This window comes from Chlamydotis macqueenii, unplaced genomic scaffold, assembly GCF_036417535.1.
Source record: "Chlamydotis macqueenii isolate bChlMac1 unplaced genomic scaffold, bChlMac1.mat HAP1_SCAFFOLD_176, whole genome shotgun sequence".
NCBI lineage: Eukaryota > Metazoa > Chordata > Aves > Otidiformes > Otididae > Chlamydotis > Chlamydotis macqueenii.
In genome coordinates, this window is record NW_028239071.1 from 244,048 (window position 1) to 264,645 (window position 20,598).

Sequence of the window (20,598 nt, forward strand, 5' to 3'; positions counted from 1 at the left end):
TATAAGAGGGAACGGTCCTTCCACTTATACAAAGCTCGACTCAGACAGGAGTATCTGTTAACCATGTCAGGGGCGGGGGGGTGGGGGCGCCTGGCGGCGGCTGTGGCCCAGACATATAAGAGGAAAGAAAACTAAAACCTGAGGTTTAAGACAAGAATAGGGAGGGATCCTTAAAGCCACCGCTACAAGCAAAACAGACCATCACTAAAACCAAAGCAGGATAAGGAAAAAGGGAGCAAGACAACCTCCCCCCACCCCTCCCTCTTCCCAGGCTTAACACCATCTCCACCTCCCTCCCCTGCCCCCTTAGCGGGACAGGGATGGGGGGCGGGGGGGGGGAAAGAGGGAATGGGGGTTACAGACAGTTAATCACGCGCCGCTTTATTGATATCAACGGTTTAACGGCTGCACCTACAGCAGCAGCCATGACTGTAGCCTTTTCTTGTTCTAACATTCGCTCAGCAGCTTCCAGCAGTTGCCCTGTACTAGATCCTTTTGGCAGCACACTGAGGGCTCTCTTAGTTTTTTGGGTTTGTTTTTTGTTTTTTTTTTTTTTTTTTATTAGCATTATTAAAGGCAAGCATATCTAAGAACTTTGCTTTCATGTCATCATCCAGATCAGGGTGAGCCATAATTGCAGTGTGCAACCGATCAATAAATTTCCCATATGGTTCTGTGGGACCTTGTCTTCTTGATGTAAAGGCAGGTCCAGACTTTTCATCGTGCACCCTAGCAAGCGCTCTATAAGCCAAATCTTGGCCCAGTTGTAACACTTCGGTAGCAAATTGCGCTTGCCAATCAGATCGTGTGTAGTGTCCCGCTCCCATCAGCATTTGAGTTTGCACCCCGAATAATGGATCACCCTGTTGTCGAGGCGTTGCAGCTGCCCTATCACAAGCAGCCTGCCAGTACTGAAAGAACTGCAGCTGCTGCGACCTGGACAATCATTCTAATATCATAAGGAGCTAACAACTGTGATGAAAAAATATGCTGCAACACAGATTGAGCATATGATGATTTTAGCCCATACTGAGTAACTGCACTTTTAGCTTCCTTCAATATTTTCCAGTCTAATGCTTTCCACACACTTTTCCCAGTATTATCAGTCACAACTGGAAATGCCATAGGAAAAGGCTCTCCTTCTATCAAAGCATCTCGAATCACCTCTTTCCACTGCACTATCGGATTCAAAACCCCGGCCCCTCCCGCCGGCGTCCCTTGCAAAGGTGCAAAAAGACTGATCTCACCCGATGCTCCGTTCGGAATGAATAGGTTGGATGCTGACAGGTCTCGATGCGGCACAGGCGAAGGAGTTGACAAGTTTCCCAGTGACACTTCTAGGCGAATCTCTAGGGCTTCCAGTCTTTTTAGCGTCTCTTCCAGCTGTGCGTCCTTGGAGCCAGATGAATGTTCATCCCCCTCCTCCTCACGCCGTGGTGGCAGGGAAGAAGGTGGTAACGGGGGATAAACCAGAGCTGTTGGTGCCGGCGAAAAGGCTCGTGACTCTGAGTCTGCACTGGCGCAGCGTGGCGGGGTGCCTGGCGGTGGTACGTCTGATGGTGGTGAAAAGCCTTTGGCAGTTTTTCCCTCTGGTGCCCGCATATCTATAGTTATAGGGGCTGTGGCTGCAGTTCCTGGAGTCCTTGCTGGGGCTCGAACCCCCCCACCCTCAGCACGAGCCGGGGCGGCGGCAGGGCTCGTTAAACCCAAGAACAGCATGCTGGTAGTGGAGGTGGACCCGTCGGCTGGAGTTAAGGCCGCAAAAGCAGATGCAGCAACTGGACGCTCGGCTTTCATGCTTATCAATGTTTCGTTAATTAGCTTCCACACGGTGGAGATCCCTTACTTATTTCATCCCACAGCTTTTTTCCTATCTTTTCCTGTGTCGGGAGTTCAAAAGGATCATCAACTGTGGGGATTAATTCCCTTTTCTTTGCCCACTGCAGCAAAGCTTCTAGGACGGCCGAGTCATAACTCAGTCCTCTCATAGAGAGCATAATAATTCTAGGGCTACCTCCTTTTCCATTATTGCCGGCAGTTTCACAATTGGTGCTCCCTGATTAAGGCACCCCTTTTACTCCCTGATTAAGTACTCACTATTGGTGCTCCCTGATTAAGGCACCCCTTTTTTGCAGCTTGTCCTGTAGCCCTGGCAGACGGCGAACCCCTGTTTCAACGGTTCAGGCTCCGGATCGTCGCATCTGAAGGACAAATGCGTAGTCGATCTTGCCCCCCGGTCGCTGCTCCCGGTGCTTCTCTGCCTCCGCCACTCCGATAGCAGTGTCTTCTAGTAGTCCCTGTTCGGGCGCCATTTGCGAGCGACGGAGGAACGTACGACAAAAGACTCAATATGAGTAATAAGCGTAGTTCGATTTATTAGTCCCGGGTGCACATATTTATATTGCTAAGATAAAATATGCCTACTAGTCATTGCGTGATTGGCTTAAGCTCTAATAGTTACATTTGCATATCCTTCCTACTTGCAGTTAGCTAATCTGGAAAGTCCCGTTAACCTGAAAGTCCCGTACTTTTCATGTTTTCACTTTCTCAGAGTTGTTTACGATCTTCTTCAAGGTTGCTTCGTTTACTTTCTCACAGGAAGCTTCATTACTTTCTCACAGGCGGCCTCATTATTTTCTCACAGGTGGCTTCAGTACTTTCTTACAGGCGGCTTCATTACTTTCTCACAAGCGGCTTCAGTGATGTCCTTGAGGCCTGCTGCTCACAAACATAACAATTCCATTCGGTCTGGATTGTTCACTAAGTGTCCCTGATACTCCAGGTATCCAACACAGTCCCTCTAGAACAGCTGTCCCAGCGGGCCCTCCACGGGGCACAGCCTCCTTCAGGCCTCCACCTGCTCCGGCGTGGGGTCCTCCACGGGCTGCAGGTGGATCTCTGCCCCTCCGTGGACCTCCATGGGCTGCAGGGGGACAACCTGCTCCACCATGGTCGTCACCACGAGTTGCAGAGGAATCTTGGCCAGGAGCCGCATTACTCCTCCCCCTCCTCCTTCACTGACCTTGGCGTCTGCAGCCGTTCCTCACAACAGGCTGGCAGACGCCTCTCAGGATCCTTTTTACATCTTATTCACTTCAACTGCTCCTCTCCACTTCTTGCAGCCAGGCCGGGCCGAGTTGGGCCCAGTCGGCTGCCCGGCGGGAGGCCAGAGGGTGAGGCCTGCAAGGCCCACAAGGCTCGCGCTTCCCCCTCTCTGCCCCCCGCTCAGCTGCTTCACATCTCTCCCTTTTTTTTTTTTTTTCTGTTTTCCCCTATTTAAATACATTATCGCAGAGGCGTTATCACGGGACATTCTGCTACCAATTGGCTTGGCCTTGGCCAGCAGTGGGTCCGCTCTAGGCCCGGCCGAGTCCACTGAACAAAGGGGAGCGACTTCTAGCAGTTTCCTACAGAAGCTGCCACCTTAGGCCCCCCCCCACTAACAAAACCAGAACAGCCACCCTTTCGCAGCGGCATCCAGCTGTTTGGAGAAGTATGCTACCGCCCGTCTGTATGGTCCCAAATCTTGTGCCAATATTCCTAGTGCCATTCCTTGTTTTTCGTGGGAAAATAGAAAAAATGGCTTACTCACATCAGGAAGTCCCAATGCCGATGCCGACATCAGGGCTTTCTTCAGCTGCTGGAAGGCTCGATCTGACTCAGCATCCCACTGGAGATCCTTTTGGTTAGCTGCTATCAGGGAATAGAGTGGCTTAACAGGCAGACCATAATCACATATCCAAAGTTGGCACCACCCGTCATTCCTAAGAATGTCCGTAGTTCCTTTATAGTTTGTGGTCGGGGGCTTTGGCATATGGCCTCTTTCCGGGCTTGTCCTAGGATCCGTTGTCCGGCACTGATCTCGTACCCCAGGTACGTGACCTGGGGTTGTAACAACGCCTGTGCCTTTTTCTTAGAAACCCGATATCCCTGTAGTCCCAGGAAATTTAACAGACTCACGGTCCAAATGACACAGGATTCTTTGGTTCTGGTTGCAATAAGAAGGTCGTCTACATATTGTAACACCTTCCCTTCTTCTGATGGTGGTTCCCATGATTCCAAGTCCTTTGCTAGCTGATTCCCAAAAATTGTGGGGCTATTTTTAAAACCCTGCGGCAACACCGTCCATGTGAGCCGGGTCTTTCGACCACTTTTGGGATTTTCCCATTCAAAAGCAAAAATTTTCTGGCTGGCTTCATGGAGAGGGAGGCAAAAGAAAGCATCTTTTAAATCTAGGACCGTAAACCAAGCTAAATCAGGTTTTAGCATGGTTAATAGGGTATAGGGGTTAGCTACCACAGGTCCTCTGTTATTTTGTTGATGGCTCTTAAGTCTTGAACTATCCTATAGGACCCATCAGGTTTCTTAACTGGAAGTACAGGTGTATTGAATTCTGACTCACATTCTTTTAGTAGTCTTAGTTCTATGAACCGCTCTATGACAGGACAAATTCCTTCCCTAGCTTCCCTTTTCAGTGGGCAAAATGTGGGATTTTGGTGTGAAATGGGGGGATTTGGGGCAAAATGTGGGAATTTTGGTGTGAAATGGGGGAATTTGGGGCAAAATGTGGGATTTTGGTGAAAAATGGGGGAATTTGGGGCAAAAAAGCGGGATTTGGGGCAAAAATGCAGAAATTTAGGCGAAAAATGGGGGATTTTGGGGGCAAAATGTGGGATTTTGGTGTGAAATGTGGGAGTTTTGGGCAAAAATGCGGCATTTGGGGGCAAAACGGGGGAATTTGGGGGGAAATCACGGGATTTTGGGGCAACAATGTGGGATTTTGGTGCGAAATGGGGGAATTTGGGGCAAGAATGGGGGATTTTGGTGTGAAATGGGGGAATTTGGGGCAAAATGTGGGATTTTGGTGAAAAATGGGGGAATTTGGGGCAAAAAAGCGGGATTTGGGGCAAAAATGCAGGAATTTGGGCGAAAAATGGGGGATTTTGGGGGCAAAATGTGGGATTTTGGTGTGAAATGTGGGAGTTTTGGGCAAAAATGCGGCATTTGGGGGCGAAACGGGGGAATTTGGGGGGAAATCGCGGGATTTTGGGGCAACAATGTGGGATTTTGGTGCGAAATGGGGGAATTTGGGGCAAAAATGTGGGATTTTGGGGGCAAAATGGGGGAATTTGGGGGGAAATTGCGGGATTTTGGGGGCAAAATGTGGGATTTTGGTGTGAAATGGGGGAATTTGGGGCAAAAATGCGGGAATTTGGGGCAAAATGGGGGAATTTGGGGAAATCACAGCATTTTGGGAGCAAAATGTGGGATTTTGGTGCGAAATGCGGGAATTTGGGGGAAAAATGGGGGATTTTGGGGGCAAAATGGGGGATTTTGGTGTGAAATGGGGGAATTTGGGGCAAAATGTGGGAATTTTGGTGCAAAATGGGGGAATTTGGGGCAAAAAAGCGGGATTTGGGGCTAAAATGCGGGAATTTGGGGCAAAAATGGGGGATTTTGGGGGCAAAATGTGCGATTTTGGTGTAAAATGTGGGAATTTTGGGCAAAAATGCAGCATTTGGGGGCAAAACGGGGGAATTTGGGGGGAAATCACGGGATTTTGGGGCAACAATGTGGGATTTTGGTGCGAAATGGGGGAATTTGGGGCAAAATGTGGGAATTATGGTGGAAAATGGGGGAATTTGGGGCAAAAATGCAGGATTTGGGGGGCAAAATGGGGGAATATGGGGAAATCACAGCATTTTGGGAGCAAAATGTGGGATTTTGATGCGAAATGTGGGAATTTTGGGCAAAAATGCGGCATTTGGGGGCAAAACGGGGGAATTTGGGGGGAAATCGCGGGATTTTGGGGCAACAATGTGGGATTTTGGTGCAAAATGGGGGAATTTGGGGCAAAATGTGGGAATTTTGGTGCGAAATGGGGGAATTTGGGGCAAGAATGGGGGATTTGGGGGGCAAAATGGGGGAATTTGGGGGGAAATTCCTGGATTTTGGGGCAAAATGTGGGCTTTTGGTGCGAACTGCGGGAATTTGGGGCAAAAATGGGGGATTTGGGGGGCGAAACGGGGGAATTTGGGGGAAATCACGGGATTTTGGGGGCAAAATGTGGGATTTTGGTGCGAAATGGGGGAATTTGGGGCAAAATGTGGGAATTTGGGGCAAAATGTGGGAATTTGGGGCAAAAATGCGGGAATTTGGGGGGCGAAACGGGGGAATTTGGGGGAAATCACGGGCTTTTGGGGGCAAAATGTGGGATTTTGGTGCGAAATGGGGGAATTTGGGGTAAAAATGCGGGAATTTGGGGCAAAAATGCGGGAATTTGGGGGGCAAAATGGGGGAATTTGGGGAAATCACAGGATTTTGGGAGCAAAATGTGGGATTTTGGTGCGGAATGCGGGAATTTGGGGGGAAAAATGGGGGATTTGTGGGGCAAAATGTGGGAATTTGGGGGGAAATTCCAGGATTTTGGGGCAACAATGTGGGCTTTTGGTGTGAAATGCGGGAATTTGGGCAAAAATGCGGATTTGGGGGGCAAATTGTGGGAATTTGGGGGAAATCACGGGATTTTGGGGGCAAAATGTGGGATTTTGGTGCGAAATGCGGGAATTTTGGGCAAGAATGGGGGATTTTGGGGGCAAAATGTGGGAATTTGGGGTGAAATCCCGGGATTTTGGGGGCAAAATGTGGGATTTTGGTGTGAAATGGGGGAATTTGGGGCAAAAATGCGGGATTTGGGGGGCAAAATGGGGGAATTTGGGGGGAATCGTTAGATTTTGGGGCAAAATGGGGGAATTTTGGTGCGAAATGGGGTAATTTGGGGCAAAAATGCGGGATTTGGCGGGCAAAAGGTGGGAATCTTGGGGGAAATCGCGAGATTTTGGGGGCGAACCTGTGGGGGGTGTGGCGGCGACCACTCCCCGTTCCGGTGTCCGGTCCTCCCGGCCAGCAGGGGGCGGTGTTGGAGACGCCGTTGGGGCCTGTTCACGTGGCGCTGGAAGGCGCGCCCCGCCCTGGTCGCCCCGCCCTGCTGATGCTGCCGGACGTGGGCCACACGCGTGAGTCCCGCCCCCTTCCCCCTCTCCCGCCGCGCCCCTCCCCCGCAGACGCCTCGTGCTTCGCCCCGCTCTTCGCCCACCCCGAGATGCGGGAGGTCGCCAGCCACTCCCTGCTCGTCCACCTCGACCCCCCCGGCATGGAGGTGGGCGCCCCGCCCTACCCCCCGGGGTGCGTCTGCACTCCCCTCTTCCGCTCCCCCCAGTTGACCCCAGTGACTCCCAGTTGACTGCGTTGACCCCACTGCCCCCCCAGTTGACCCCACTGCCCCCCCAGTTGACCCCAGTGACCCCCAGGTTGACCCCACTGACCCCCCTGTTGACCCCACTGCCCCCCCAGTTGACCCCAGTGACTCCCAGTTGACTGCGTTGACCCCTCTGACGACCCGGTTGACCCCACTGCCCCCCCAGTTGACCCCACGGACCCCCCCAGTTGATCCCAGTGACCCCCATTAACCCCCCAGTTGCCCCCATTAACCCCCAGTTGACCCCACTGACCCCCATTAACCCCCAGTTGCCCCCATTAACCCCCAGTTGACCCCCATTGACCCCCATTAACCCCCCGTTGACCCCACTGACCCCCATTAACCCCCAGTTGCCCCCATTAACCCCCCGTTGACCCCCATTAACCCCCAGTTGCCCCCATTAACCCCCGTTGACCCCCATTAACCCCCAGTTGACCCCCATTAACCCCCCGTTGACCCCACTGACCCCCATTAACCCCCAGTTGCCCCCATTAACCCCTTGTTGACCCCCATTGACCCCCCGTTGACCCCACTGACCCCCATTAACCCCCAGTTGCCCCCATTAACCCCTCGTTGACCCCCATTAACCCCTAGTTGACCCCCATTGACCCCCCGTTGACCCCCATTGACCCCCAGTGACCCCCAGTTGACCCCACTGACCCCCATTAACCCCCCGTTGACCCCCATTAATCCCCAGTTGCCCGCATTAACCCCCAGTTGACCCCCATTGACCCCCGTTGACCCCCATTAAGGCCCAGTTGCCCCACATTAACCCCCAGTTGCACCCATTAACCCCCAGTTGACCCCCATTGACGCCTGTTAACCCCCATTAACCCCCAGTTGACCCCCATTAACCCCCAGTGACCCCCAGTAACACCTGGTTGCCCCCATTAACACCCAGTTGACCCCCATTAACCCCCAGTTGACCCCCATTGACCCCCCATTGACCCCATTAACCCCCAGTTGACCCCCATTAACCCCCAGTTGACCCCCATTAAACCCCAGTTGACCCCCCGTTGACCCCCATTAACCCCCAGTTGACCCCCATTAAACCCCAGTTGACGCCCCGTTGACCCCCATTAACCCCCAGTTGACCCCCATTAACCCCCAGTTGACCCCACTGACCCCCATTAACCCCCAGTTAACCCCCTGTTGACCCCCATTAACCCCCAGTTGCCCCCATTGACCCCCAGTTGCTTCCCATTAACCCCCAGTTGCCCCCATTAACCCCCAGTTGCCCCCCATAAGCCCCCCATTGACCCCCATTAACCCCCAGTTGCCCCCATTAACCCCCAGTTGACCCCCTGTTGACCCCCATTAACCCCCAGTTGCCCCCATTGACCCCCAGTTGCCCCCCATTGACCCCCAGTTTCCCCCATTAACCCCCAGTTGCCCCCCATAAGCCCCCCGTTGACCCCCATTAACCCCCAGTTGACCCCCATTAACCCCCCGTTGACCCCACTGACCCCCATTAACCCCCAGTTGCCCCCCACTAACCCCCAGTTGACCCCCATTAACCCCCAGTTGCCCCCATTAACCCCCAGTTGACCCCACTGACCCCCATTAACCCCCAGTTGCCCCCCACTAACCCCCAGTTGCCCCCATTAACCCCCAGTTGACCCCACTGACCCCCATTAACCCCCAGTTGCCCCCCACTAACCCCCAGTTGCCCCCATTAACCCCCAGTTGACCCTGTCGTCTCTCTGTTGACCCCCCCACCCCTCCCCCCCCCCCAGTTGACCCCCCGCCCCCCCGTCCCCCCACCTCGACCGCCATCACATCGCAGCATCACCCTACGCACCCCTCCCCCCCCCCAACCGCCATCGCTTCACCTCATTGGTCCCCTCGCCCGCCCTCCCCCCACCTCGACCCCCGATTGACCCCTTGCCCCTCCCCCTGTCGCCCCTCCCCCCCCGCCCCCCGCCCCTCCCCCGCAGGTACCAGTACCCCTCCCTGGAGCAACTGGCCGAAATCGTCCCCTGCGTCCTCCGGCACCTCAAGTGAGTGGGCGGGGGGGCGCCCCACGGCGCTGTGGGGCGGGGAGGGGGCCCCTGACCCGTAGCGGGACGGGACGGGGGGGCGGGGCCAGCACCGGCCTGACCCCGCCCACCCCCCCAGCATCGCCAGCGTCGTGGGCATCGGGGTGGGCGCCGGCGCCTTCGTCCTGGCTAAATTTGGGGTGAGATGTGGGGCAGGGTGGGGGGCAGATTTGGGGGAATGCAGGGCTGCGGGAATCTCGGGGGAGGTTCTGTGGGGCTGGGGGGCGTGGCTGTGGGGCTGGGGGGGTCGCTATGGGGCGGGGGGGTCGCTATGGGGCAGGGGGGGTGTGGCTGTGGGGCTGGGGGGTCGCTATGGGGCTGGGGGGTCGCTATGGGGCTGGGGGGCGTGGCCGTGGGGCGCTATGGGGCTGGAGGAGGTTAGTGGGGTCTCTGGGCACTTGTGGGTCGCTGGGGGGTTGGGGGCTTGGCTATGGGGCTGGGGGGTCGCTATGGGGCTGGGGGGGTCGCTATGGGGCGGGGGGGCATGGCCGTGGGGCGCTATGGGGCTGGAGGAGGTTAGTGGGGTCTCTGGGCACTTGTGGGTCGCTGGGGGGTTGGGGGCTTGGCTATGGGGCTGGGGGGTCGCTATGGGGCTGGGGGGGTCGCTATGGGGCGGGGGGGCATGGCCGTGGGGCGCTATGGGGCTGGAGGAGGTTAGTGGGGTCTCTTGGTTGGGTACTTGTGGGTCGCTGGGGGCTCTCGGGGGGCGTGGCTGTGGGGCTGGGGGGTCGCTATGGGGCAGGGGGGGTCGCTATGGGGCAGGGGGGCATGGCCATGGGGCGCTATGGGGCTGGAGGAAGTTAGTGGGGTCTCTTGGTTGGGCACTTGTGGGTCGCTAGGGGGTTGTGGGCTGTCGGGGGCATCGCTATGGGGCAGGGGGTTCGCTATGGGGCTGGGGGGTCGCTATGGGGCGGGGGGGCGTGGCCGTGGGGCGCTATGGGGCTGGAGAAGGTTAGTGGGGTCTCTGGGCACTTGTGGGTCGCTGGGGGGTTGGGGCTCGGCTGTGGGGCTGGGGGGTCGCTATGGGGCTGGGGGGTCGCTATGGGCGGGGGGGCATGGCCGTGGGGCGCTATGGGGCTGGAGGAGGTTAGTGGGGTCTCTGGGCACTTGTGGGTCGCTGGGGGTTGGGGGCTTGGCTATGGGGCTGGGGGGTCGCTATGGGGCTGGGGGGTCGCTATGGGGCGGGGGGGCATGGCCGTGGGGCGCTATGGGGCTGGAGGAGGTTAGTGGGGTCTCTTGGTTGGGTACTTGTGGGTCGCTGGGGGCTCTCGGGGGCGTGGCTGTGGGGCTGGGGGGTCGCTATGGGGCAGGGGGGGTCGCTATGGGGCAGGGGGCATGGCCATGGGGCGCTATGGGTCTGGAGGAAGTTAGTGGGGTCTCTTGGTTGGGCACTTGTGGGTCGCTAGGGGGTTGTGGGCTGTCGGGGGGCATCGCTATGGGGCAGGGGGTTCGCTATGGGGCTGGGGGGTCGCTATGGGGCGGGGGGGCGTGGCCGTGGGGCGCTATGGGGCTGGAGAAGGTTAGTGGGGTCTCTGGGCACTTGTGGGTCGCTGGGGGGTTGGGGGCTCGGCTGTGGGGCTGGGGGGTCACTATGGGGCAGGGGGGCGTCGCTATGGGGCTGGGGAGTCGCTATGGGGCTGGGGGGTCGCTATGGGGCTGGGGGGGCGTGGCCGTGGGGCGCTATGGGGCTGGAGGAGGTTAGTGGGGTCTCTTGGTTTGGCACTTGTGGGTCGCTGGGGGCTCTCGGGGGGCGTGGCTGTGGGGCTGGGGGGTCGCTATGGGGCTGGGGGGTCGCTATGGGGTGGGAGGGCGTGGCCGTGGGGCGCTATGGGTCTGGCCCTGCCCCACAGCTGCTGCACCCCGAGGCGGTGGAGGGGCTGGTGCTGATCAACATCAACCCCCGCGCCAAGGGCTGGGTGGATTGGGTGGCGCACAAGGTGGGCGGGGCCGGCGGGTGGGGAGGGCTAATGGGGAGAGGGGTGGGGCAGAAGGGGGCGGGGTTTGGGGGGGGTTCCCTGCTGCTGGCCCCGCGGCGCTGTGGGTCGCTTGGGGTCGCGTGTGGCTCACTGTGGGTCCCTATGGGTCGCCGTGGGTCGCTGTGGGTGGCGGTGGGCGGCCGTGGGTCACTGTGGGTCCCTACGGTGTCTGTGGGTGGCTGTGGGTCGCTGTGGGTCCCTACGGTGTTGGTGGGCGGCTGTGGGTCGCTGTGGGTCCCTACGGTAGCTGTGGGTCGCTGTGGGTCCCTACGGTGTCTGTGGGTCGCCGTGGGTCGCTGCGGGTCCCTACGGTGTCTGTGGGTCGCTGTGGGTCGTGGTGGGTCCCTACGGTCGCTGTGGGTCGCTGTGGGTCCCTACGGTGTCTGTGGGTCGCTGTGGGTCGCTGTGGGTCCCTACGGTGTCTGTGGGTCGCCGTGGGTCGCTGTGGGCCGCTGTGGGTCCCTACGGTGTCTGTGGGTCACTGTGGGTCGCTGTGGGTCACGGTGGGTCCCTACGGTGTCTGTGGGTCGCTGTGGGTCGCTGTGGTGTCTGTGGGTCGCTGTGGGTCGCTGTGGGTCACTGTGGGTCACTGTCGTGTCTGTGGGTCGCTGTGGGTCGCTGTGGGTCCCTACGGTGTCTGTGGGTGTCTGTGGGTCGCCGTGGGTCGCCGTGGGTCGCTGTGGTCCCTACGGTGTCTGTGGGTCGCTGTGGGTCGCGGTGGGTCCCTACGGTGTCTGTGGGTGCCGGTGGATCGCGGTGGGTCGCCGTGGGTCGCCGTGGGTCCCACGGGTGCCCCCCCAGCTGTCGGGCCTGACGTCCTCCAGCAGCGAGCTCATCCTGGCGCACCTCTTCACGCAGGTCGGGCGGGGGGGCACTTGGGGGTCCCGTGGGGGGCCACTTGTGGCTCCGGGGGCGCTTGGGGGTCTGGGGAGGGCCACTTGTGGGTCTTGGGGTCAGTTTTGGGGGCCCTCAAGGGGCACTTGGGGGGCCTGGGGGCACTTGGGGGGCCTGTGGGGGGCACTTGGGGGGCCCAGAGTCCACCTGGAGGCCCCAAGGGCCACTTGTGGGTCGGGGGGGGCACTTATGGGTCAGGGAGCTCAGTTAAGGGTTGGGGGAGGGTCACTTGTGGGTCACAGGGTGGGGGCGGGGCGGGGGCGGGGCTGTGACACGGGGGCGTGGCAGGGGCGGGGCAGGGGCGGGGCGGGGGCGGGGCTGTGACGCGCAGGCCGCAGGAGGAGCTGGCGGCCGCCCCTCCCCCGGTGCAGCAGGCCCGGCGGCGGCTGGGGGCGGCGCCCAACGCCCCCCTGCTCTGGGCCATGTACAACAGGTACTGGGCAAACTGGGGCGCTGCGGCGGAGCTGCGGGGCACTGGGACTGCCCTCGGAGCACTGGGATCGAGCTGGGATTGAACTGGGAGGGAACTGGGAGGGGCTGGAATGGAACTGGGGGGACTGGTGGGGATTGGGAGGGGACTGCGGGGGACTGGGAGGGACTGGGAGGGACTTGGAGGGACTGGGAGGGACTGGGGGGGGACTGGGACTGGGCTAGGAGGACTGGGACTGAACTGGGATTGAACCGGGGCGGACTGGGAGGGAACTGGGGGGGCTGGGAGGGGCTGGGAGGGACTGGGATTGGGCTAGGAGGACTGGCATCGAACTGGGATTGAACTGGGATTGAACCGGGGGGGACTGGGAGGGAACTGGGGGGGGACTGGGACTGGGCTAGGAGCACTGGGATTGAACTGGGGGGGGACTGGGATGGAACTGGGGGGACTGGTGGGGACTGGGGGGGGACTGGGGGGGACTGGGGGGGACTGGCAGGGGACTGGGGGGGGACTGGGGGGGACTGCGAGGGGACTGGGGGGGACTGGGATTGAACTGGATTGAACCGGGGGGGATTGGGAGGGAACTGGGAGGGACTGGGACTGGGCTAGGAGGACTGGGACTGAACTGGGATTGAACCGGGGGGGACTGGGATGGAACTGGGGGGGCTGGGAGGGACTGCGATTGGGCTAGGAGCACTGGGATTGAACTGGGATTGAACCGGGGGGACTGGGATGGAACTGGGGGGGCTGGGAGGGACTGGGAGGGGACTGGGGGGGGTCTGGGATGGGATTTGGGGGCACTGGGATCAGACTGGGATGGAGTGGGAGGGTACTGGGGAAACTGGATCAAACTGGGAGGAATTGGGATTGAACTGGGATGGAGCTGGGGGGGTACCGGGGGGCTGGGAGGGACTGGGAGCAACTGGGATTGAGCTGAGGGGAACTGGAAGGGAACTGGGAGGGACTGGAGAGAATTGGGAGGGAACTGGGGAGAAAATAGGGGGAACTGGGATCAAACTGGGAGGCACTAGGATGAACTGGGACACCCCCCTTGCAGCCGCGGGGACCTGGGCCTGCAGCGCAGCGGGGCCAACAGCCTGCGGTGAGTGACCCCTGACCCCACGTGACCCCCGTGACCCCCCGTGACCCCCCGCGACCCCTGACCTTTGCCCCCCCAGCTGCCCGGTGCTGCTGGTGGTGGGCGACAACTCCCCCCACAAGGACGCCATGGTGAGTGACGTCACTGGTGATGTCACCGGGCCTCCTGTGATGTCACCGGGCCTCCTCTGAGGTCACATGACACCCCCCCATGGGGTCACAGAGGGTCAGAGGTCACGGGGGGTCAGAGGACTGCTGAGGGGGGAGGGGGACCAGGCCTTACCGGGGTCGCGAGGTCAGAGGTCAGCCAGGGGTCAGAGGTCACCGGGGAGGGGTCGGAGGTCACGGCCCCACCCGCGCAGCCGGCCAAGCTCACCGAGGCCTTCAAGTACTTCCTGCAGGGCATGGGCTACCGTGAGTACCGCCTAACGAGCCACCGCTAATTAACACTCCTGGGGGGGTAATTAGCGCTCGGGGCGGGTAATTAAGCCGCTCTGCATAATTAATTACCGCCGGGGTGGGGGGCTCGTTTGCGTGCTGGAAGGGGAAAACTCAGCTGAGGCGGGGGAGTTAATTACACCGGGGGGGGGGTAATTAGCGGTGCAATTAATTAACCTGGACCTGGCGGGAGTAATTAGCTGCTGTGAGGCAGGAATTAATTGACCTGAGGCTTAATTAACGCTCCTCAGTTCTAATTAACATCACCTCCCCCCTCCACCCAGGGCAATTAAATGCAGTTCCGGGAGGCGGGGGCGTGGCCCGGGGGGGAGGAGGGGGCGTGGCCCGGGGGGGAGGAGGGGGCGTGGCCCGGGGGGAGGAGGGGGCGTGGCCCGGGGGGGAGGAGGGGGCGTGGCCGGGGGAGGAGGGGGCGTGGCCCGGGGGGAGGATGGGGCGTGGCCCGGGGGGGAGGAGGGGGCGTGCCCGGGGGGAGGAGGGGGCGTGGCCCGGGGGGGAGGAGGGGGCGTGGCCCGGGGGGGAGGAGGGGGCGTGGCCCGGGGGGGAGGAGGGGGCGTGGCCCGGGGGGGAGGAGGGGGCGTGGCCCGGGGGGAGGCGGGGGCGTGGCCCGGGGGGGAGGAGGGGGCGTGGCCCGGGGGGGAGGAGGGGGCGTGGCCCGGGGGGGAGGAGGGGGCGTGGCCCGGGGGGGAGGAGGGGGCGTGGCCCGGGGGGGGAGGAGGGGGCGTGGCCCGGGGGGGGAGGAGGGGGCGTGGCCCGGGGGGGGAGGAGGGGGCGTGGCACGGGGGAGGAGGGGGCGTGGCCCAGGGCACCACCTGGCGCCCGGGGGAGGCGTGGCCCGGGGTGGGAGGGAGGGGGGTGGGCGTGGCCGGGGAGGGGAGGGGCGGGGCGCGGCCCTGGGCCCCCCCCTCCCCGCAGTGGCGGCGGCGGCCATGACGCGGCTGTCGCGCTCCCGCACCGCCTCGCTCTCCAGCGCGGCCTCGGGGGACGGGGGGCGGGGCCGCAGCCTGTCCCGCGGCAGCCTGGGGGGGGGGGGGGGACCCCCCCCGGGACCGCGCTCCATCCCCCCAAATCCCCCCCCACCCCCCATCCGGGACCCCCCCTAAAATCCCGCACCCAGGACCCCTAGACCCCCTAAGCACCCCCCCCGGCATGCCCCGAAATGGTTTGAGGCCCCCCCCCCCAAATTCCCCCCCCCCCGGGACCCCCAACTGCCCCCGGGATCCCCCTAGAACGGTTTGGGACCCCCCCCCCACCCTCTCAAAGCCCCCCCCACCCCCCCAAAATCCCCCACCCCGGACCCCAAACCCCCCACCCTCCCCCCAAGAACCCCTCTGACCCCCCCCTAAACCCTTTGGGACTCCGCCCCCCAAGCCCCCCCCCCCCATACCCCCGACCCCCCCATCCCGGGACCCCCAACCCCCTCCCCCCGGGATCCCCCTAGAACGGTTTGGGAACCCCCCCACCCTCTCAAAGCCCCCCCACCCCCCCAAAATCCCCCACCCCGGACCCCAAACCCCCCACCCTCCCCCCAAGAACCCCTCTGACCCCCCCCCCAAACCCTTTGGGACTCCGCCCCCCAAGCCCCCCCCCCATACCCCCGACCCCCCCATCCCGGGACCCCCAACCCCCCCCCCCCCGGATCCCCCTAGAACGGTTTGGGACCCCCCCCCAAAATCCCCCGTCTCCCCCCACCCCGGACCCCAAACCCCCCGGGCGCCCCCCGCCCCCGCGGTGCCGTTACCGGAGCCGGGCCTCGCCCCCGCCGCTCTCCCCGCCAATAAAAACGCCGCGGCGCTGCCGCTTCCTGCTTCCTGCTTCCTGCTTCCTGCCTTCTCTCCGCCACCGGCGCGCCCGCCGCCCCTCAGCGCGCATGCGCCCACGCCCCCCCAACCGGCTCCACGCCGGTCTCCCGCCCCTCACGGTCCAGCTGTGCGCGCATGCGCGGGAGCTCGGCGACCCCCCCCCCCCGCAAGTTGGGGGGCAGGAGACCACTTTGGGGTGAGAGCGCATTTTGGGGGGCACGGCGCCATTTTGGGGGGGTAGAAGGCCCAGTTGTGGGGCAGGAGGCCACTTTTGGGGGCGAGAGCGCATTTTGGGGGGCACGACGCCATTTTGGGGGGGTAGAAGGCCCAGTTGTGGGGCAGGAGGCCACTTTCGGGGGCGAGAGCGCATTTTGGGGGGCACGACGCCATTTTGGGGGGGTAGAAGGCCCAGTTGTGGGGCAGGAGGCCCCTTTGGGGGTGAGAGAGCATTTTGGGGGGCAGGACGCCATTTTGAGGGGGTAAGAGGCCCAGTTGTGGAGCAGGAGGCCACTTTTGGGGGTGAGAGAGCATTTTGGGGGGCAGGACGCCATTTTGAGGGGGTAGAAGGCCCAGTTGTGGGGCAGGAGGCCACTTTCGGGGGCAAGAGCACATTTTGGGGGGCAGTGTAATAAACTGTGAGCTGTTTGTTCATCAAACCTTGTCAGAACAATGGAGAGTTATATGAAATACACAAAGTCGGCCACAAGAAAGTTACATTAAATACACAAGGTCAGCCACAGGCACCTGGCTATGTAAAAATGGCATGCAGGACTGCGAAAGGAGGGAGCGGGGGGGGGCTCATAAAGATGAAGGGTATAAAACCAGTAACTTTCTAACCATATAGTTTGAAGAAGCAATTAGTGGGAGGGGGAAGTCTGGTTTGGAGCAAGAAACAGTCTCACATTATCTCGAGGGAGGGAGGGAGTGATTAAAAGGAGCAAGGATTCGAGAACAGGATGGCACCCATCACATAAATCTCCTTGTTCAAGAAGGACACGAATCGGCTCAGCCGGAGCCGCGATGTCTGTGGTGCTGTAGATGCGCTGCCAATGGCCGGGGAGGAGCAGCAAGAGCTTGACTGGCTGGCAGTTTCGGTGTGGGAGCAATCGTCCGACGTTCGTGATTTTTCGGGGTTCTTTTCAGTGGGAGGCCAGGTTCAGCGAGTGGTAAACGTCGAAGCCCTGTTGGTCAGGGAAAGCGCAGAACCCCGATGTCTGTGGTGCTGTAGATGCACTGCCAAAGTCCGGTGAGTAGCTGCAAGAGCTTGACTGGCTGGCACTTTTGGTGTGGGAGTAATCGTCCGACGTTTGTGATTTTTCGGGGTTTTATTTCAGTGGGCGCCCAGGTTCAGCTGGTGGTAAACGTCGAAGCCCCTTTGGTCAGGGAAAGCCCAGAGCCCCGATGTCTGTGGTGCTGTAGATGCGCGGCCAATGGCCGGTGAGGAGCAGCAAGAGCGTGACTGGCTGGGACATTCGGTGTGGGAGCAATCGTCCGACGTTTGTGATATTTAAGGATTTTTTTTCCAGTGGGCGCCCAGGTTCAGCTGGTAGTAAACTTCTAAGCCCTGTTGGTCAGGGAAAGCCCGGAGCCCCGATATCTGTGGTGCTGTAGATGCACTGGGAATGGCCGGTGAGTAGCAGCAAGAGCTTGACAGGCTGGCATTTAAGGTGTGGCAGGAATCGTCCGACATTTGTGATTGTTGGGGTTTTTTTTTCAGGGGGCACCCAGGTGCAGCTGGTGGTAAATGTCGAAGCCCGGTTCGTCAGGGAAAGCCCAGAGCTGCGATGTCTGTGGTGCTGTAGATGCGCTGCCAATGGCCGGTGAGGAGCAGCAAGAGATTGAGTTGCTGGCACTTTTGGTGTGGGAGCAATCGTCCGACGTTTTTGATTTTTCAGGGTTTTTTTTCAGTGGGAGCCCAGGTGCAGCTGGTGGTAAACGTCGAAGCCCTGTTGGTCAGGGAAACTCCAGAGCCCTGATGTCTGTGGTGCTGTAGATGCGCTGGGAATGGCCGGTGAGGAGCAGCAAGAGCTTGGCAGGCTGGCATTTAAGGTGTGGCAGGAATCGTCCGACATTTGTGATTTTTGGGGTTTTTTTTTCAGGGGGCACCCAGGTGCAGCTGGTGGTAAATGTCGAAGCCCTGTTCGTCAGGGAAAGCCCGGAGCCCCGATGTCTGTGGTGCTGTAGATGCGCTGCCAATAGCCGGTGAGGAGCAGCAAGGGGCTGACATGCTGGCACTTTCGATGTGGGTGCAATCGTCCGACGTTCGTGATTTTTGCGGTTTTTTTTCAGTGGGCGCCCCGGTGCAGCTGGTGGTAAACGTCGAAGCCCTGTTGGTCAGGGAAAGCTCGGAGCCCCGATATCTGTGGTGCTGTAGATGCGCTGCCAATGGCCGGGGAGGAGCAGCAAGAGCTTGACAGGCTGGCACTTTCGGTGTGGGAGTAATCGTCCAACGTTCGTGATTTTTCAGGGTTTTTTTTCAGTGGTTAACCAGGTGCAGCTGATGGTAAATGTCGAAGCCCTGTTGGTCAGGGAAAGCCCGGAGCCCCGATGTCTGTGGTGCTGTAGATGTGCTGGGAATGCCCGGGGAGGAGCAACAAGAGTTTGACTGGCTGGCACTTTCGGTGTGGGAGCAATCGTCTGATGTTCGTGATATTTCGTTTATTTTTTTCAGTGGGCGCCCAGGTGCAGCTGGTGGTAATCGTCGAAGCCCTATTCGTCAGGGAAAGCCCGGAGCCCCGATGTCTGTGGTGCTGTAGATGCGCTGGGAATGGCTGGTGAGGAGCAGCAAGAGCTTCACAGGCTGGCACTTTCGGTGTGGGAGCAATCGTCCGACGTTCGTGATTTTTCGGGATTTTTTTTCAGTGGGCGCCCAGGTGCAGCTGGTGGTAAACGTCAAAGCCCTGTTGGTCAGGGAAAGCCCGGAGCCCCGACGTCTGTGGTGCTGTAGATGCGCTGGGAATGGCCGGTGAGGAGCAGCAAGAGCTTGAGTTGCTGGCACTTTCGGTGTGGGAGCAATCGTCCGATGTTCGTGATTTTTCGTTTATTTTTTTCAGTGAGCGCCCCGGTGCAGCTGGTGGTAAACGTCGAAGCCCTGTTGGTCAGGGAAAGCGCAGAACCCCGATGTCTGTGGTGCTGTAGATGCACTGCCAAAGTCCGGTGAGTAGCAGCAAGAGCTTGAGTTGCTGGCACTTTCGGTGTGGGAGCAATCGTCCGATGTTCATGATTTTTCGTTTATTTTTTTCAGTGGGCGCCCAGGTTCAGCTGGTGGTAAATGTCGAAGCCCTGTTGGTCAGGGAAAGCCCAGAGCCCCGATGTCTGTGGTGCTGTAGATGCGCTGGGAATGGGAGGTGAGTAGCAGCAAGAGCTTGAATGGCTGGAACGTTGGGTGTGGGAGCAATCGTCGGACGTTTGTGATTTTTTCAGGGTTTTTATTCACTGGGCGCCCAGGTGCAGCTGGTGGTAAATGTCGAAGCCCTGTTGGTCAGGGAAAGCCCGGAGCCCCGATGTCTGTGGTGTTGTAGATGCGCTGGGAATGGCTGGTGAGGAGCACCTACACCTTGACGGGCTGGCAATTTCGGTGTGGGAGCAATCGTCCGACGTTCGTGATTTTTCGTTTATTTTTTTCAGTGGGCGCCCAGGTGCAGCGGGTGGTAAACGTCGAAGCCCTGTTGGTCAGGGAAAGCCCGGAGCCCCGATGTCTGTGGTGCTGTAGATGCGCTGCCAATGGCCGGGGAGGAGCAGCAAGAGCTTGAGTTTCTGGCACTTTCGGTGTGGGAGCAATCGTCCGACGTTCGTGATTTTTCGGGGTTCTTTTCAGTGGGCGCCCAGGTTCAACTGGTGGTAAACGTCAAAGCCCTGTTGGTCAGGGAAAGCCCGGAGCCGCGATGTCTGTGGTGTTGTAGATGCGCTGCCAATGGCCGGTGAGGAACAGCAAGAGCTTGACTGGCTGGCACTTTCGGTGTGGGAGCAATCGTCCGACGTTTGTTATATTTCGGGGTTTTATTTCAGAGGTCGCCCAGGTGCAGCTGGTGGTAATCGTCGAAGCCCTGTTGGTCAGGGAAAGCGCAGAACCCCGATGTCTGTGGTGCTGTAGATGCACTGGGAATGACCGGTGAGGAGCAGCAAGAGCTTGACAGGCTGGCACTTTCGGTGTGGGAGCAATCGTCCGATGTTCGTGATTTTTCGTTTATTTTTTTCAGTGGGCGCCCAGGTGCAGCTGGTGGTAAACGTCGAAGCCCTGTTGTTCAGGGAAAGCGCAGAACCCCGATGTCTGTGGTGCTGTAGATGAACTGCCAAAGTCCGGTGAGTAGCAGCAAGAGCTTGAGTTGCTGGCACTTTCGGTGTGGGAGGAATCGTCCGACGTTCGTGATTTTTCGGGGTTTTTTTCAGTGGGCTCCCAGGTGCAGCTGGTGGTAAACGTCGAAGCCCTGTTGGTCAGGGAAAGCCCGGAGCCCCGATATCTGTGGTGCTGTAGATGCGCTGGGAATGTGCGGTGAGGAGTAGCAAGAGCTTGACAGGCTGGGATTTAAGGTGTGGCAGGAATCGTCCGACATTTGTGATTTTTGGGGTTTTTTTTTCAGGGGGCGCACAGGTTCACCTGGTGTTAAAAGTCGAAGCCCTGTTGGTCAGGGAAAGCCCAGAGCCC

The 20,598-nt window shown here is 59.9% G+C and overlaps 1 protein-coding gene across 1 annotated transcript; it reads left to right on the top strand.

Moving 5' to 3' along the window:
• The first annotated feature begins 6,914 nt into the window (after positions 1–6,914).
• LOC147596098 (protein NDRG2-like) lies at positions 6,915–15,254 on the top strand. The gene is made up of 11 exons (XM_086771666.1): positions 6,915–7,016; positions 7,065–7,185; positions 9,196–9,258; positions 9,377–9,437; positions 11,148–11,234; positions 12,075–12,131; positions 12,506–12,600; positions 13,655–13,699; positions 13,776–13,843; positions 13,996–14,109; positions 15,067–15,254. Exons 1-11 carry the CDS (start codon positions 6,992–6,994, stop codon positions 15,252–15,254), a joined length of 924 nt encoding a protein of 307 aa, XP_086627792.1. The 5' UTR covers positions 6,915–6,991.
• The last annotated feature ends 5,344 nt before the right edge of the window (positions 15,255–20,598 follow it).

Excerpts from the sequence above, each read along its gene's own strand:
- LOC147596098 (XM_086771666.1), top strand. The coding sequence starts at position 6,992 with ATGCTGCCGGACGTGGGCCACACGC. Across the intron at positions 7,186-9,195 it reads GCCCCGCCCTACCCCCCGGG|GTACCAGTACCCCTCCCTGG; the intron begins GTGCGTCTGCAC and ends CCTCCCCCGCAG. Across the intron at positions 13,844-13,995 it reads CATGGTGAGTGACGTCACTG|AGGTCAGCCAGGGGTCAGAG; the intron begins GTGATGTCACCG and ends TCGCGAGGTCAG.